The sequence below is a fragment of the Lathyrus oleraceus genome, chromosome 3, assembly GCF_024323335.1.
Source record: "Lathyrus oleraceus cultivar Zhongwan6 chromosome 3, CAAS_Psat_ZW6_1.0, whole genome shotgun sequence".
In the NCBI taxonomy this organism is placed as follows: domain Eukaryota; kingdom Viridiplantae; phylum Streptophyta; class Magnoliopsida; order Fabales; family Fabaceae; genus Lathyrus; species Lathyrus oleraceus.
The window spans coordinates 525,889,223-525,906,536 of NC_066581.1; the positions used below are offsets into that span (position 1 = coordinate 525,889,223).

Sequence of the window (17,314 nt, forward strand, 5' to 3'; positions counted from 1 at the left end):
TAGTTTATAGCTTAAATTTTATTGTTTTTTTACTTTTTATATTTGTTTGCCTGATGAATAAATAAATATTGTTCAAATATATTTTTTTTAAATCATTTTATATTTATAAATTAATTCGACGGTTAATTTTATCAAATATTACAAATTCAATCAATTAAACTATATGTTATAAACAGTCAAATATTTAATGTAAAATCGTCTATTATGGTCTAACTTGTCATATAATTATTTATTTACACATACTTTTACTATTCATTGGTGTTACAATTGCTATTAGCCATCATACCACCTCTTAATCATTTTTTAATGGCGTCACGTGCTTGATAAAAACAATTGTGAATTAAAAGTGTTGAAAATCAAGTGTGGGATAAAAGTTTTATATTGATTAAAAAAATGAAGATTAGTGAGAGAATCTATACATAAATCACTTTAAATTTTTTGGTGAATATCAAAGAACAATAAAGGAAAAAGAAAATGAAAGAAGAAGTTGAAGGATGATATTGATGTTGGTAAGGTTTCAAGAAGTCAGGGTGAAACCAACAAGAATGGTGCAAATCAGAATCATAAAGTCAAGAAGAAGGTTGATATGAAGGAGGTCCAATGTTATTGTTGTCAGAAGTTTGATCACTATGCTCGAGATTGTTACTTAAACAAAGATAATGGTAAATATGTGGTGTTCTCTCACATGGTGTGTTGCTCATAAAGAAATGCTCTAATGTATGTAGATGTTCCCTCATGTTGGCCCTCAAAATTGATGGTCCAACATTGGCATCAGAAGTCGTTGGTTCGAGTGAGGAACAAGCTTTCTTGTATCGAAAGTCTTCCCTATATGGTGGTGGGGAGGAGGCATGTCCAGTTGAAAAAAAGTGTCAATGGCGGTACAAGTGTATGTGGATGAAATAACTTATGTTTGAGGGGAGGCGTTGTGGATAAACTCACACTTGAAGGAGAGTGTTGAGAAAAACAAGTATGAGTTGGAAGTGTTAAGAATCAAGTGTGAGATAGAAGTTCAATATTAATTAGAAAAGTGAAGATTGAGCATTTTATAAGTGAGAATCCATACACTTATCACCTTAAGGTTTTGAGTGAATATATGATGTGTGACTCACAATGTATGTTGCTCATAAAGAAATACCACAATATATGTATATGTTCCCATGTGTTGACCCCCAAAATTTATGACCCAACATCGTGTTGGTGGTCTCTATTTGTTTATGAAATTTGTGACATTATCATTTTCAAATATCGACATTGCTTGCTTGCTTTTTTGAAATCTATTTAGGTCATTCTCCAATATCATTGGTGGTTCTTAAAGTGGATCTTCTATGTTCTTGGTGTTCGCGTTCAGGTAGGTTGTGTTTTCTCTAGATCAGATTCTTTCTGGTATGTCAAATTAATTTCCGCATTCATGATGTCGTTGTGCTTCTATCACTATTAAAGATGAGAATAGGTTTGGTCGAGTTAGACTTTGACAAGTCTGAGTATGATTTGATAAAAAATTCAAAGCCTAAGTTTAGCATGTAACTTGTCATAGATTTTTTTAAAGCTTGAGTGTGGCATTTTTAAAAGTCCAATTAGTATGTTGGTCTACTTAAAAGTTTGTTACATTTGAACATATATAAATAAAAAGTTCAGTTAATACTTGAATAGACTAACTAACTGAAATGAAGAGTTTGACATTTTCATAAAATTTTACTAAGAAAAAATATTATATTTTAATTCGAATTTATAATAATACGCTTAAATGTTCAAAAAATTGACGTAGATTAATAAGTTTAAATTATTGAAAAGTTGATAAATTTATATTTTAATTTAAAATACATAATATAATATAATAATAATAATAATAACAATATTATTCATATTTATTTAAATAGCCTGACTGATAGATTTAAAAGACTTTTTTTATAGTTTGTTTCCTAGTCTTTTTAATTAAATAAGTTTATAAAAAGTTTGGGCATTTTCTATTTAAAAAAGCCTAATTTGATCTAGTGTGTATGCTAGGTCGTAGGCCCCTGTTATTTGATCTGGGATATTCTCATCTCAGACGTCGTGTCAGTTGGGGTGTTGATTCTGATTAGTAATTTGCTTTTTGTACTTTGGTTTATGGGTTCAATTCCTGATTTATTAAGTTCTGCAGATTTTAAAGTTTTCAGTTGTGTACTTCGCGTCGAAGCATTTGGAGATGTCCTTAAATCTCTCTCAATCCTTCATGGTTGAATTTGCGTTGATTAGCTAGAAATGGTTGAGTTTGTTGTTGGTATCACAAGGAATTGTTGGTGCGCAGACTCATTACTTTGTTGGTGATCGTGTTCATTTGTCGTTTTCAACATATGTGCTCATGCTCATTAGCTCACACACTTGCTTTTTTTTCAATTTAGTTTTGCGCCTCTAATGTGGATTCGAGATTGGGATTGTGCAAGTGTGAAGTTGTTTTCTATAGATTAAAATTTATAGTTACTTTGTCTTTTAAGATTTTTTTATAAGCAAATGCATTGTATTCAAATTGAGCACAAGGCATAATCAATCCAATACAACAGAAGATTAACTAATACATCAAATCGGATCCAAAACTCAACCTTTGCTATCGCAACTCAAACGACCTTTTTAGATTTGAACAAATCCCAGGAAAGCCAATAAAACAATTTCACTATCTCTTTTATGACCACCCTTAAAAAGAGTTGCATTCCTAATTAACCAAATTAACTTACAAACTAGAGCCCAAATCAAAAACCTAAGCTTCTTTTTACTCCTTCCTTTTAGAGAGACTACAAAAACCATTTTCCATACATGATTTCCCGTCTGCAAATCCTTGATGAAGATCAGAGACCTAAACATTTGAATGATTTACAAATAACATTGTTAGATAGAGGTAAAACTATGTCAGCATACATAGTTAAGTTAAAAACCTCCTAAGGAAGAGTTAGAAAACACACCATTCATTCATAACATTATGGATAATGGTGAAACAGTGAGAAAAACATTAATAAAAAATATGATGTAGACATAGATTTGCTGTTGTTAAACACAGTTGGAGATAATATTAGGTTGATTATTGAATTACAATATTGTTCAAATGGCTTTGTAAAAAGTTTAAAAAGGAAGGGCAATAAAGCAAACATGCTAGTTTGTTTCATGGTAGTTAGATAATTGATATACCATTTTCAATTTCTATTTTAAACTTTAATATATCTTTCTTACAAACGAACCACAGTTATATCATTATTATCTTTTATACTATTATCTTTACTACTATTTTACAAGTAATTTTAAAATAATAATACAATTTATATTTTTTGCGCATGAACATTTGAAAATGCTAGCAGATGAATATTAGTATAATATAAAATGTAAAATAGTATAAAATAGTATAACGATATTTTATGTTATCATCAATAAAAATAATATATCATTCTATAATGATATATAAATAATTTAAAAAAATTATGTCTAACTTAATAGGATAAATGGTTTCAAAAAAATTCCTAAAATTATTTAGTTTTCAAAATAATTCCCAAACTACTCCGGTTTAAAAAAAATATAGGGCATAGACGCCAGACCAATTGGCGTTTACCCTAAAACATTAAGTGGAGGCACCAATTGAATTGGTTACGGCACATGGTGCTGTCAATTCAATTGGCGCCTATGTGTTATTTGGAAGGGGAGGCGCTAATTGACATGACGTCTCAGTGTAATGTGCAATTTTTTGTGTTATAAATAGAGGTGTTGTGTGAATTATTTTTCCACATCTCATTTTGTCATATTGTAAACATGTTTGGTGTTCGTCGCCGCTATGGGAAAATGATTTATTCGAGAGACAAACCTCCGATGTTGATGCTCTTCTGAAACATCTATAGTTTCGATCAACTGAAGAGGGAGTTGGTTCGTTGGTTAGATGGAAAAATACCATTAGGGGGGAAAATTAGAAGTATTGAGAGACTTGATAGTATATTTGGTTGGGTGCGAGTCAAAACTGATAAGGATGTTAGGTAAATGATGTTTGGACGGGATGACATCAGTTTGATTGTTGTAATCAGTTAGAAATGTTATCTTTTAAGTTTGCTTATGATGTAGTGATGTTTGTTGTTAACCTTGTGAAGCTAGCAGAAATATACCCGAACGCATCGCACGCTCGAACATACAACAGAGTCGCCATCAAACTTTATTTATCCCCAAAGGGAAGGGAAAACATCGATAAAACCCGGGGGAAAGAGATATAATGGGTAAGGAAGTCGGTTATGCAAGGGGAAGGTATTAGCACCCTAAACATCCATGGTACTCCATGGGAACCATTTTGATTGTTCTCGCTTGAATGGGTGTTAACTAGAGATTAATCGCAAATGAATGAAGAAAAAGAAAAGAATAGATAAAGTGCTCGGTGAGGATTGGGGCCCTCATGCCTACGTATCCTCATAGTGCAATGAGGAATTCAGAGCTTCGTATTTCAAGGAACTAGAGGCAGGAGGTGGAAAGAAGTGTGATAGAAGGTATGATTTGAGCCAAAGAATAGTGTGATTTGAGCTCCAAACGAGGGTAAAAACATGAATCCAAGAGTAAACAGGTATGAACCGACAAGCGAGGGCGTATAGCACTTGTATCACTGTACTGGGACAATCGAAAAGAGAGGAATTAGGGGGTTGGGGTAAGGGTCAAACAACTCTTGGTTCACAAGGAGGTACAAGATGGAGCACAAAGGTATAATGTATTTGACTCAAAGATAAAGGTATATCACGTGGAGTGAAGGAAGGTAGATTATGAATGTATCATGGAGATGAATGGTATGAAGTGACCGAAGTCACAAAATTGGGTATCTGGTGATAAGTGACTAAAGAAATATTGTTTGAAATCGAAAGGTGAAAGTGTATTGAAATCCATAAGAGGAGTGAGATTTCTACCATAGAGAGAAACAACGTTAACCGATACGTGGACTAGTAGGCCGCCACTGTAGGGTTTTGGCTAAAAAAGGAAGGAATTAAATGTTTGGGATAAGAGCCAAACAACTCTAGGTATGAAATGCGGACTATTCGTTAGGCGTCCTAAAAGGGTGTATATGGAATTCCAAAGAAAGTGTATTTCGATGTCAAAAGAGACAGATATGTCATTGGATGAACGGTTTATGATTGAAGGTAGGTAATGGATTGTGAAAGATATGAGTGATGCCCTAAGGAGGAAGAAGGAATAATTAGAAGTATGCTCGCCAAGGATTCGCATCCTCGTGCCTACGTATTCTCATTATGCAATGAGAAAGTCAGAGCAATCGTAGTTCAGAACTACGAGAATAGAAAGAGAGATATTTGTCTAAGCAATAGGGACTCACAAGACAAACACTAAGCCAAGGAAGGATTGTAGTACTGGAGTGCAAGGAGTAGTGTATCACTTGCTGGGGAATTGACGATTCGAGATCAACTCGGGATAGTATCTTGGATCCAAGAGAAGGATAAACTCTTAATCGAAAAGCAAAGTGGCGTGTTAGCCGAAAAAGAATGAATTAAATGCTTGGGATGAGAGCCAAACAACTCTCGATTGAAGAGATGGATTGTCATCAGGACGCCCTAAAAGGATGGAAAAGGAGTCCAAGGAGAAGTATGATTGAACTCAAAAAGATGGTATTGGTTGAGTGAATGGAGAGTAATCCATGGGATAAAGAAGGTGGATTGATAGATAAGATAGATAAGATAGAGCTCGCGAAGAAACCGGGTTCTCTTGCCTACGTACCCTCATAGTGCAATGAGAAAATCAGAGCTTTCGTAGTTCAGCCCACTAGGGCTGAAAAGAAATTGATTGGAGGCAAGAAGAAATGGATGATTGAGATTGAATTGATTAGAATGGAATTGAGAGTGAAGTGATAAGAGACTTGACAATCGATCGATAGGAATCACACTAAAGTCTATGAATAAGGGCGAACACTTTGAATATTTGGGGCATACGCCCCATACACAAAGTCGCTCTAGACAAGGATAGGAGAGACTCCATCTCATCATTCCTTATTACTTAAGGCTCGTTTCGCATGATACTTCTCTTGACTGACAGGTTGTTGGTGAAGAACCTTTGTTATTGATCCTTGTGTTGATATTAAACTTGTATGAGGAAGACTTGGTAGTTTAATTGATTCGTATTGTACTAAAGTCTATGAATAAGGGCGAATGCTTTGAATATTTGGGGCATACGCCCCATACGCAAAGTCGCTCTAGACAAGGATATGAGAGACTCCCTCTCATCATTCCTCATTACTTAAGGCTCGTTTCGTACAATTTGAATCGTTTTTACCAAGTGTTAACCTTTGATTTGTCTTGTATAATTCGCTGCTTGGTGTGACTGAGGATGCCTTGATTGAAGATCTTGAGTTGAGGCCTTGAGCTCCACATCTTGGAAGAAAAGTCTTATTAAATGACCAAGGGTCTTTTGGCCACTCAATTTAGACTGTGGGATTATACAAGTTCAAAGGATTTAATTAATCAAAATTGCTTTTGATTAATTTAATCACGAGTTTATTTTGGATTAGGGAACTAGGTTAATTCTAATCTAAAGGTTAAAATTGAATTTTGATTGGTTAAATGGGCTTAACAACCAAAAGAAATAAAAAGGCTTAAGAACTTAGACACGCTAAATGGGTTATCATCGAAGTCAAACCAAAAGAAATATGATGTCAAAATCAATCTGGAACAATGATGCAATGATTGTTGATATTTATGCCAAATGCCATGGTCGAGTATGACGAGTTAACTTTGGTCAACTGGTCGACCAAAAGTCAACTGATGCAAAAAGATGATGAAATGGGCTTCTCTGATTAAGAATGCGTGTTTAAGAGGGATTCATGAACTAATAGAACCAATGTATTTTGTGAATGAAGGCCATGGACACTCAGAGATCATGCCATGACTTGGCCCGACTGAATCAATGAACTTTGGATCAATGAAGCTCAATGGAATTGAATGGATGAAGTGATTTAGGTCAAATGCGATCATAATGTAGTGGAATATGAATGCAAGCATGCTTGGAACCAACCAAACTAAGCCATGTGCTAGGGTTTAGTAGCCTAACTCCAAGTGATCAATCAAAGGCCTCAAATTGAGAAGTAACCGACATAAGCCATGCGCCAATGTCAAGAACCACAGTTAGGGTTTCCAGCCTTCCTCAATGTAGGTCATGTTGTTCACCAACCTCCAGGTCCATGATTAGGGCTTAAAGCCAAATGAGATGCACCGAAAGTCAGACACCAGATATTGCTTTTCATTAGCCACAAACCTCGAATTTGTGATGCTGGTTAGTGAATGATGCACATGAATGAGTCATGAGTGAGTCTCAGGTTATAGGTTAGATGAAAAAGAAAAATGGGGGGGGGGGGGGGCAAATTTTGGGGTACTACACCTTGTTGTAACAAAAAGATAATGATATATAAAAATCCAAGGTTACAAAAATTAAAAGGAGATACTATCTTATGATACAAATGTTGCTCCTAGATTGAGACAATTGTTCTTATTGTGTCCTGGTTGATGACATATACTACATAGTCTTATCATTTTATCAGTCGTATCCATTTCTGTTCTAATACACGTGCTGTTTGGCTATCCTTTTTTATTTCTTCGCATCTTATCGTTGTGCCAAATTATGTCACCTTCATATGGAGGCCAATATTCCTCCATTGACAGCACTGAGAAGCTTTTGTTATACACATTCATGATGATAATGGCCTTGTAAACATCAGATAGATGGTTGTAAGCGTCCTGACGAGTATGTCCACATGCCACAATAACATGGGAGCATGGAATACGGAAGGCCTGGAACTTTCCACAATCGCACCAACTTCTGTTTAGTTTGATAGCATATGATAACTTTGGTCTCCCCTCATTATTGTCCATTATTTCCTATACACTGAAATTTTACCTATGACAATCAAAGACTGTAACCGCGTGTGTGCTAGCTTTGATACTTTCCTCTTTCATTACTTTCATACAACATTCACTGAATATTTGACCCGACATTAACACTGTACTCCATCTTTCACCTCTGGTTGCAAAGGTAGAAGCCAACCTATAATAGGTTGTTCTGACCAAAGCGGTTATTGGTAGATTTCTAATGCCTTTGAATATGCCGTCCATGCATTCCACAAGATTTGTTGTCATGTGGCCCCACCGACAGCCTCCGTCAAATGCCTTTGTCCACTGCTCTACTGGTATGTTATCCACCCATCTTCCTGCATCTGCATTAGACAATCTAATTTCATCACGGTAATGTTGAAATGACGGTTGAGTTAAAGCATACCCAACATTCACCACTTTTTTTGCAAAGATTCTTATCTTTGATTGCAAGCATGAAGTTTTGTGCGATATGTCTAATGCAATAGACATGGGTAGAAGAAGGATCATGTCATTCGTTATCATGGTTATTGTAAGCACTCTCAATGGTAACATGTATATCTGAAATCAAACAGAGATTGACTTGTGGAGCGACATGTGTTCTGAGATGTCGAAGAAAGAAACCCCAACCACCAGCGGTTTCACCTTCAACCAGAGCAAAGGCAATGGGAAAGACATTGTTGCTGTCGTCTTGTGCAACAGCCATAAGCAAATTACCTTGTATTTGTCGTATAACCATGTTCCATCAATTTGAATAATAAGTTTGCAGAATACAAAACCTTTGATGCACAGTTCAAATGCCCAAAAGAGGCGGTGAAATATTCTATTTCCAGCAACACAGGTTCCGTATGGCCTAAATGTTGGCAATGTCTCCATAATTGCAACAGTTCCTGGTACGTATGTTTTTAGGACCCATAAAAACCGTGACAATTCTTTGTATGAATCCTCATAGTTGATGAATACATGTTCAATAGCCTTTGTCCTCGCAATCCACACTTTCTTGTAAGATGGAGTATAATTATATCTTATGACGATATGAGATATTATTATACCCACCTTCACTGATGGGTCTTTGTTAACAAGCGGTAAAATGTCTTGACATATCAATGCAACGCTTAATTTACGGTGATCTTGTTCAATATTAGTTGATCTGCAACTTTGAGGTGGGTATATAGAAGCTATCTCCCAAGAGTCGCTTCTCTTTTTGTGAGACGCAACCAACCGAAACTTGCAAAGGATGTTACGACATTCAAATCAGTTACCTTTACTAAGACATGTAGATAGAATAGGAAGTTACATTTGAGGGTCCGCTTGTGTTGGCTTATCTTTATAGCTCTTTGTGTAAAAATGCACATAAAGACACATCTATATTTTCTGGATGTGCTGTTTTACTCCAAGCATGAGGTTGGTCAAGACTACCGTCCCTAACACCCGTCAACAACAACCCATTCACATTCCCGTATGCACAAAAGTAAGTTCTTAAAAATGGACTATATTTACTTACTTTCCCGGTTCAGATTCCCGTATGCACATTCCCGTATGGTACAGATGGTCGGCACGTGGAATGAGTTATAACGGATGTCCCAGACACTGTATTACCCAGTATCGCAATCTCTTGGATCACCTTCGACTGACAGATGTATGACTATTAACCTAATTATTTCGTAATAATTTGTTAATGGCATCTATGCAAAGTTAACGATCAATGAAACTTTAACCCATGAGTTCGGGTAGCTCGAGGATGTGGGACCGGAGGCCGGTTAGGTGATCCCGGTCATCGACATTAGTCTTTTTTGTGTAAACGAGTATTAATATTAATATGAATTGGTCCAATTTCGACTTTATTTATCACGTACAATGATTTTTAAAAAATTTTTACAAAACACACACAGGTGCCAGATAAATTGACGTTTCCTTTAAAGCTTAACACATAAGGGCCAATTGGATTGACAACACAAGGAGCACTAACCAATTCAATTGGCACATCCTCTATAAATTTGAAAGGAGACGCCAATTCATCTGACAGTTCCTCATCAAAGTGGGGTAGATTGAATACAGAGTAATTTTAGGATTTTAAAAAAAACAGGGTATTTGGGTAAAAAAATAATTTATTTTTCTATAAAATAATATAATATAATTTATCAATAAAATAGAATAAAATAATATAAATGAGATGAAAAGAGAAGTGGGCAATTGAAACCCTAATGAACCAATACAACTACCGTCACCTCTCTAAACCACCGCCGCCGGCCCAACCACACCGTCTATTCCCTCCCACCGCCAGAATTCCAACCCATTCTCAACTGTAATTCTTCAGTTCAGCCTCAAATTGAAGCTGGTTCAGATTTAGTTGTTTAGAATATCTGCAAATTTTTGAGATACAAGTATGAATAACGAACCTCCTCCAAAGAGTACTAAATCACTGAAGAGAAAACGGAAGTCGATCAAGAAGAAGAAGAAGAAGGCAGAGGCGGCTAAAGAAAATGATAGTTTGAACAGTAACATTGTTTGTGAGTCTGAAAACTCTATCACAGGTGAGTGATTACACTTTCTAAAACCTATTTTATGATACATTTGGTTGATGGATTCGGAATTGAAACGAGTTAGGGTTTTATTGAAGAGAATTCATGATGCAGAACATGTGTTTGATGAAAACCGAACTCTGTAAACTGTGGGATTTGTGAAATGATGGATTTAATCATGAAATTGATTGTTATTGTATATTCAATTGGTCTGTTCATTTGATTGTGAATGATGTTTTTATGATTGATTTGAATATGTATGCTTGGGTGATTGTTGCTTTTGATGGAATGGTATGGATTAGTCCCTTTTACAAATGCGTTTTTTATGATGATAGTGAGAAAAAGGGTTTAGAAAGGATAATTTGTATGAAATGAAACTAAAATGGATTTTGATCAATGATTGTTGGGTGGCCGTTTGAGATGAGCTATGTGCTTTCTATTGATGGGTTTTGTATATCTCACGGTTATTTGCTTTATATGAGCCATGTGTATGAGATGAGCAATGTGTTCCAAGTTTATTTACCCACGAGGAGCTATATGTGGGAGATGAGCCATGTGTTCCTTAGTTATTTACCCAAAAGGAGCTATGTGCTCCCTATCGACGGGTCCTTTATCTCATGGTTATTTACCTAGGACGTGCCATATATATGAAATGAGCCATATTTTCAATAGTTATTTACCCAGGCTGAACTATGTGTTCCCTATCGAGTTTTTGGTCCTATAACTCACAGTTATATACCCATGATGACCAATATGCATGAGACAAGACGAGCCATGTGTTCCATAGTTATTTGCCCAGGATGAGCTATGTGCTCCCTGTCGATTGGTTGGTCCTATATCTCGTGTTTATATACCATGGATGAGACATATGTATGGGCCATATTTTCAATAGTTATTTACCCAGGACGAGCTATGTGCTCCCTATCGAGTGTTTGGTCCTATATCACACATCTATATACCCACGATGAGTAGTATGTATGAGACAAAACGAGCCATGTGTTTCATAGTTATTTACCCAAGATGAGCTATGTACTCCCTATCGATTGGTTGGTCTTATATCTCACGTTTATATACCCAGGATGAGCCATATGTATGAGACAAGCCATGTATCCCATAGTTATTTACCTAGGATGAGCTATGTGCTCCCTATCGAGTGTTCGGTCCTATATCTCATGGTTATATACCCATGATGAGCAATATGCATGAGACTAGACGAGCCATGTGTTTCATAGTTATTTACCCAAGGTGAGCTATGTGCTCCTGTCGATTGGTTGGTTTTATATCTCACGTTATATACCCAGGACGAGCCATATGTATGAGACAGACCATTCCATAGTTATTTACCCCAGATGAGCTATGTGCTCCTTGTCGATTAGTTGGTCCTATATCTCACGGTTATATTCCCAGGTTGAGCAATATATATGAGACAAGCCATGTGTCCCATAGTTATTTACCCAGGATGAGCTATGTGCTCCCTTTCGATGGGTCCTATGTCTCACGATCACTTGCCAAGAATGTGCCATATGTGGAAGATGAGCCATGTGTCTCCTTTGTTATTTACCCAAGATGAGCTATGTGCTCCATATTGATGGTTTTTGTATCTCATGGTTATTTACCCAAGATGAGCTATGTGCTCCATATTGATGGTTCTTGTATCTCATGGTTGTTTACCCAATATGAGCTATGTGCTCCATATTGATGGTTCTTGTATCTCATGGTTATTTACTCAATATAAGCTATGTGCTCCATATTGATGGTTCTTGTATCTCATGGTTATTTACCCAATATGAGCTACGTGCTCCATATTGGTGGTTCTTGTATCTCATGGTTATTTACCCAAGATGAACTATGTGCTCCATATTTATGGTTCTTGTATCTCATGGTTATTTATCCAAAATGAGCTATGTGCTCCATGTAGATGTGTTCAATACAATAATCCATGGTTATTTACCCAAAGATTGAGCTGTGTGCTCCACATGGATGGGTCTCGTAGTCTACAATACAAAAGTTTACGTAGATCTGAACTATATGCTCTATAAAGATGGGTCTCATACTTCACACGAATAAAGTTTTACCTCCACAAAAACAGGCTTGATTACCCACATGAGATGAGAATTGAATGACGGTATTGAATTAATTATAAGATGTCAGTATGTTAGTTATACTGTTCTGTTTTGATGTAAATGTTTTTTTGAGTTGTTATCTCTACTATTATTTTTGAAAGAATGCAATATTTTAGTCAATTTTTCCGGTTTCTGTGCTGGTTGGAAACAACACTTTTTCAAACTGATTTTAAAATTTTGGTGTACTTATTGAGTTTATAAATTTCACTATTGTCTTGAGCTATTGGAAAAAATATACTTTGAACACACTGAGGAGCTGTTTGTTCCTTGTATAATTATTGTTTCCTTGGTTAGTAATCGGAGATTATAGTCACTTTTAGCCTCTATAGCACCGACACCTCTGAAAAAAGGCGTGTCAGTGTCGGACACCAGCACGACACCGACACTTGTAATTTTGTTCAATTTACTCATTTCAAATTATTACCAGTGGTGTCGGTGTCATGTTTGGTGTCCATGTCCGTGCTTTTGTTTGAAAGTCATCAAGTTTTGGTGATTCTTGCATTACTATTGAACATTTTAGATGTTTGTTTTATTGTCTTTTTCTTTATGAGTCAGACTATTATTTATCTTCTGCTAAATGCTTACTTTATTTATTATAATTTTCCACTTTTTTCCAACTATTTAAACCCAATGTAACCAAGGCGTTACAATTCATGTACTAACGAAATGCAAAAATTATCAATTACTAATGAAGAAGATAGGTCAAAGGCTTTGCCAGTTCCTTCCATTGGAAAATCTGTTGGATGTTTGAAGAAGAAGCTTCTTATTCTTGATATTAATGGGATTCTTGTTGACGTAGTTTCACATCCTTTCCCAAAGAAAATAAAAAGAGATGCAATGATAGCGAAGAAAGCATGTGAGAAATTTTTGTTATATTTACTTTTTCCAATGACAAAGTCCTTTTCTTTTTTCAAGAAACCAATTTGGTTTTCTTTGTTAATTGGATTGTATTTCATTTCAGTATTCAAGAGGCCTTTTTGTAGTGAGTTTCTGAACTTTTGCTTCGAGAAATTTGACGTGGCTGTGTGGTCTTCAAGAATGGAGTACTTTTCAACTTCAACTTTTTTCTATATATTATCACTCAACAACTATCTTGTTCTCACTTTGTCTGCATTTACGTTTCCTTAGCTACCCTTTTTGCAAGGATTTATTGTACCGTAAGCAATTAATTATCCTTTGCTTATTAACTCCTGGATTTTATAATTTTGTAGGAAAAATGTCAACAGTATCATTAATCATTTGTTGGGAAACATGAGTCAGAGGTTGATTTTCTGTTGGGTGAGCACTGAACACTTTATCCATTTGCTTTGGTTTTTCAGAATAGTAACTATTGCCGTCCTTAGTTTTCACATAACTTGTCACCTAGCGAAACTGTTTTGGTGTATGTTTAAACTCGAGTTTTTGGGCATGATGATTCTTTACTGATTGATGGTTTCACTGTTTTTGTCTAATCTGTTTGTTTTCTTTTGTTGAAATTACTTCAAAACATTGTTCTACTTTCATCTTATTTACATATTCTTGACAGAACATTTCACAATGTACTAAGACAAATATCAAAGCTCTCGGAAACAATCACAAGCTTGTTGTTTTTAAGGATCTGAGGAGAATTTGGGATAAGTATTATCCTGATCTTCCTTGGGAGAAGGGATACTACAACGAATCAAATACACTGCTTTTAGACGACTCTCCCTACAAGGGTTTACTCAATCCTGTAAATTAACTAACTATTTCTTTTATAAATTTTCGTTTAAGATTTTCAACTACATGTCCTAACTTCTGTTTAATGTGTTGATTAATTATTGTAGCCGCACAATTCAATATATCCGCCAACATTCAGTTGTCGACAACTTAATGACAGCTCACTAGGTATGTTGCAGAATTACACATTTATTTTATCGTTGAAAGGGCTATTTTATAGCGATGATTATAGAATTTACTTTTTCATGATTCGTGACAGGTGTTGGAGGTCTCATACGAAATTATCTGGAGCGATTAGCGAATGCTGAAAATGTGTCGAAGTTTGTAGAGCAGAATCCATTTGGTCAAAAGCGAATCAGTGAGACGAGTGAATCTTGGAGCTTCTACTGCAATATACTTCATAGGCTTCGACCTAAAAATTGAAAATCAGGTGCCCTCTCAACTGGAATATCAATTTTGAAGAATTTGAGACAGAAGGCTCTTTCTCTCTGACTCTAACTCTAGTCAATAATACATAACTGTGTATTTTTGTGCATGATTGCACTTAAGGACCCTCTTTTCAATTTTATCACTGTTGTATTTTAACTATGATTTTCCTCCTTTTGGATAAATGTACTAGAGTTGAAGTATTTAAAAAAATAGTTCTTGTTAGTTAGAATTTTGCTGAAAAATGCAGAAGTGAGAATCTAGATTTGGTTGTGTGGTGCTGTTTTTTTGTTCAATACTTAGCGCGTGTTTGGTTGCCTGTGAAAAAAATTGATTTTGAATGAATTGATTTTTAGGTGTTTCACTTCAAAAAATCACCTCAAAATCAATTATACACCTCTATAATTGTTTTTCAATTCTATTTTTTAAAAATGAAAAAACACCTAGAAATCAATTCTACACTTTTAGAATTTTTTTGTCTCTTCTAAAAGTTAAAATCAAAACACTCAGGTGTAAATGGTGTTTAAATGATTTCATCTAAACCTCTATAATTGCTTTTCAATTCCATTTTTGAAGAATGAAACACCTAAAAATCACTTCAAAATTTGGAATTGTTTTTTTCTCTTCTAAAAGTTAAATCAAAACACTCGATGTTAAAACGGTGTTTAAAATCATTTTATCTAAAGTATAAGAATTTTATGTGAGGCAAAAGTACCCTTTCACTTGATTGGGAAAATTATATGTTTAAATGGTGTTCAAATCATTTCATCTAAAGTATAACAATTTTTTGTGAGACAAAAGTACCCTTTCACTTGATGGGAATTATGCGAGATAAAATATTTGACTATAATTTTTGAAACTAAAATTATTTATATAATAATAATTATATTTTTTTAATTTGTGTAAATGATATAAAGTGACATAATTTGTCATCCATAAATAAATTATTACATTTAAAAGATAAAATAACACTTATTTTTATACTTAGTTCTTCTTTATAAATATGATTACTATTTTTTTTATTAAATCAATGTTTATTATATTTATTTTACAATTACTCTAATGACAATTGTATATTCATATAAAAAATTTAGAAAAAAAAACGGTGCCTCGAGTTTGAATTTGAAACAGGGGTATTCTTAGTGGACTAAGAAAAATTATAGCATAGGCCTTTTAAATTAACTTTTTTGAATTGATTGATGATTTAAGTTTTTTTTTTAAAAAATAATTTGGTCCATTAAGTTTCCAAATATCTGCACAATTATTTTTTTTAGAATACAACAGTGACACATTTTTAAATATTGAAAATGTGAGAAAAAGATGTAGAAATCATCGTTAAGGATCAAATTGTTAATTTTTTTAAAGGACTAACTTATTAAAAAAATAACTTAAAAGATCTCTGATCTAATCTTGTCGATCTAATCTAATAAATCAAAAAACAAACAATCCAAATGGTTGGAACATAACAATCTTAAAAGACAAAGTAACCACAAATTTGAACATAGACTTTGCACAATTCATGAAGTGACATGTGGACTTGAAATTGAATTGAAAAAAAAACTGTGACCTATCGAACACAAACTCAAATATTTGAATACGACAAATGAACATGATAACCAACAAAGTAACGAGTCCACACACCAACAATTCATTGTGATAACAACATCAAACTCAAGGCCATTTATAATCAATTAGTGAAAATTCAATTCTGAAGGGTTTAAGCGGATTTAAGAACATCTCGAGATGCTCTAGTGCGACATACTTTACTGAAAACATTAAAACTTGCATAACTCAACAAATCTAAAACTGAACTAGGAAACCAAAGTTCATAAAAGCAAACCATCAATCAAAGTCAACACCCTTACCGACACGAAGACGGAAACACAACGACGACATAAAGGTGAAAGGTGGTTTGACGTACCAGAGAGATACATGGCTATATACTTCCCTAATTATTAGGTTTATCACAAATTTTTCTAATTAATTCAGTTACCTATTTTTTTAGCCTTAGTTAGTTTGAAAATCATAATATAAATATATGTAAAGACACACCTGTATTTTTTATTTCAGATTTTAAATGATATTCAATTTTATTTTAAGTTGTAATGATAATAATATACAAATTAACATGGTATCAAGAGAAAATCAAGTGCTCTAAATTCTTTTCTCAAGATTCTACTTCTTGCCTTTATGATCAAAGTCCCCCCACATGGGCTCAAAACTCATCTCACCGCTACATTTGTCAATTCATTGTTGCTTCTCATTAGCATGCGCTGTTCCTCAAAATTTCTTCAGATTATATTGTCCTTCCAATTTTCATTCCTTATCCCCTCTTTCTCTCCAAACAATTACGTGTCACCATCCCAGTGGATTCATCCAGATTACGCCATCTATCTCAATCAGAATTTGATCTAACCATTACGAAAGATATTACTCTCATTTCTCGTTTCCTTTCTCTCTTTAACCTTTGCATTTGCTCTCCAGCCCTCCGTAAACTAATTGTCGCCGTCACCATCAACCCTACAATCTTGCCTATAAAACTCTCCCCCTTCCTTCCGATGCCACCAATTTCGCCATTAATTCAACCTTTTTCTCACCATATCTCACTTTTTTTCACCGTTCTTGCTCAATATCATTCGATTTTCTTTCACCCACATTCAATGATTCAGACTGTTCTTCATACTTTTTC

The 17,314-nt window shown here is 34.7% G+C and overlaps 1 protein-coding gene across 2 annotated transcripts; it reads left to right on the forward strand.

The window, feature by feature from the left end:
• The first annotated feature begins 10,025 nt into the window (after window positions 1–10,025).
• LOC127128663 (uncharacterized) lies at window positions 10,026–14,906 on the forward strand. Of its 2 annotated transcripts, none has more exons than XM_051058028.1 (7): window positions 10,026–10,390; window positions 13,196–13,357; window positions 13,463–13,544; window positions 13,713–13,779; window positions 14,027–14,212; window positions 14,307–14,367; window positions 14,459–14,906. In XM_051058028.1, exons 1-7 carry the CDS (start codon window positions 10,243–10,245, stop codon window positions 14,620–14,622), a joined length of 870 nt encoding a protein of 289 aa, XP_050913985.1. In that variant the 5' UTR covers window positions 10,026–10,242; the 3' UTR covers window positions 14,623–14,906. The 2 variants fall into 2 exon arrangements, with proteins under 2 accessions (XP_050913985.1, XP_050913986.1); XM_051058029.1 differs by having other exon boundaries at window positions 13,199–13,357.
• Window positions 14,907–17,314: the final 2,408 nt, after the last annotated feature.

Coding starts and splice junctions, on each gene's coding strand:
- LOC127128663 (XM_051058028.1), top strand. CDS start 10,243: ATGAATAACGAACCTCCTCCAAAGAGTACTAAATCACTGAAGAGAAAA. Junction 14,213..14,306: donor ACAAGGGTTTACTCAATCCT/GTAAATTAACTA, acceptor TAATTATTGTAG/CCGCACAATTCAATATATCC. Junction 14,368..14,458: donor ACTTAATGACAGCTCACTAG/GTATGTTGCAGA, acceptor GATTCGTGACAG/GTGTTGGAGGTCTCATACGA.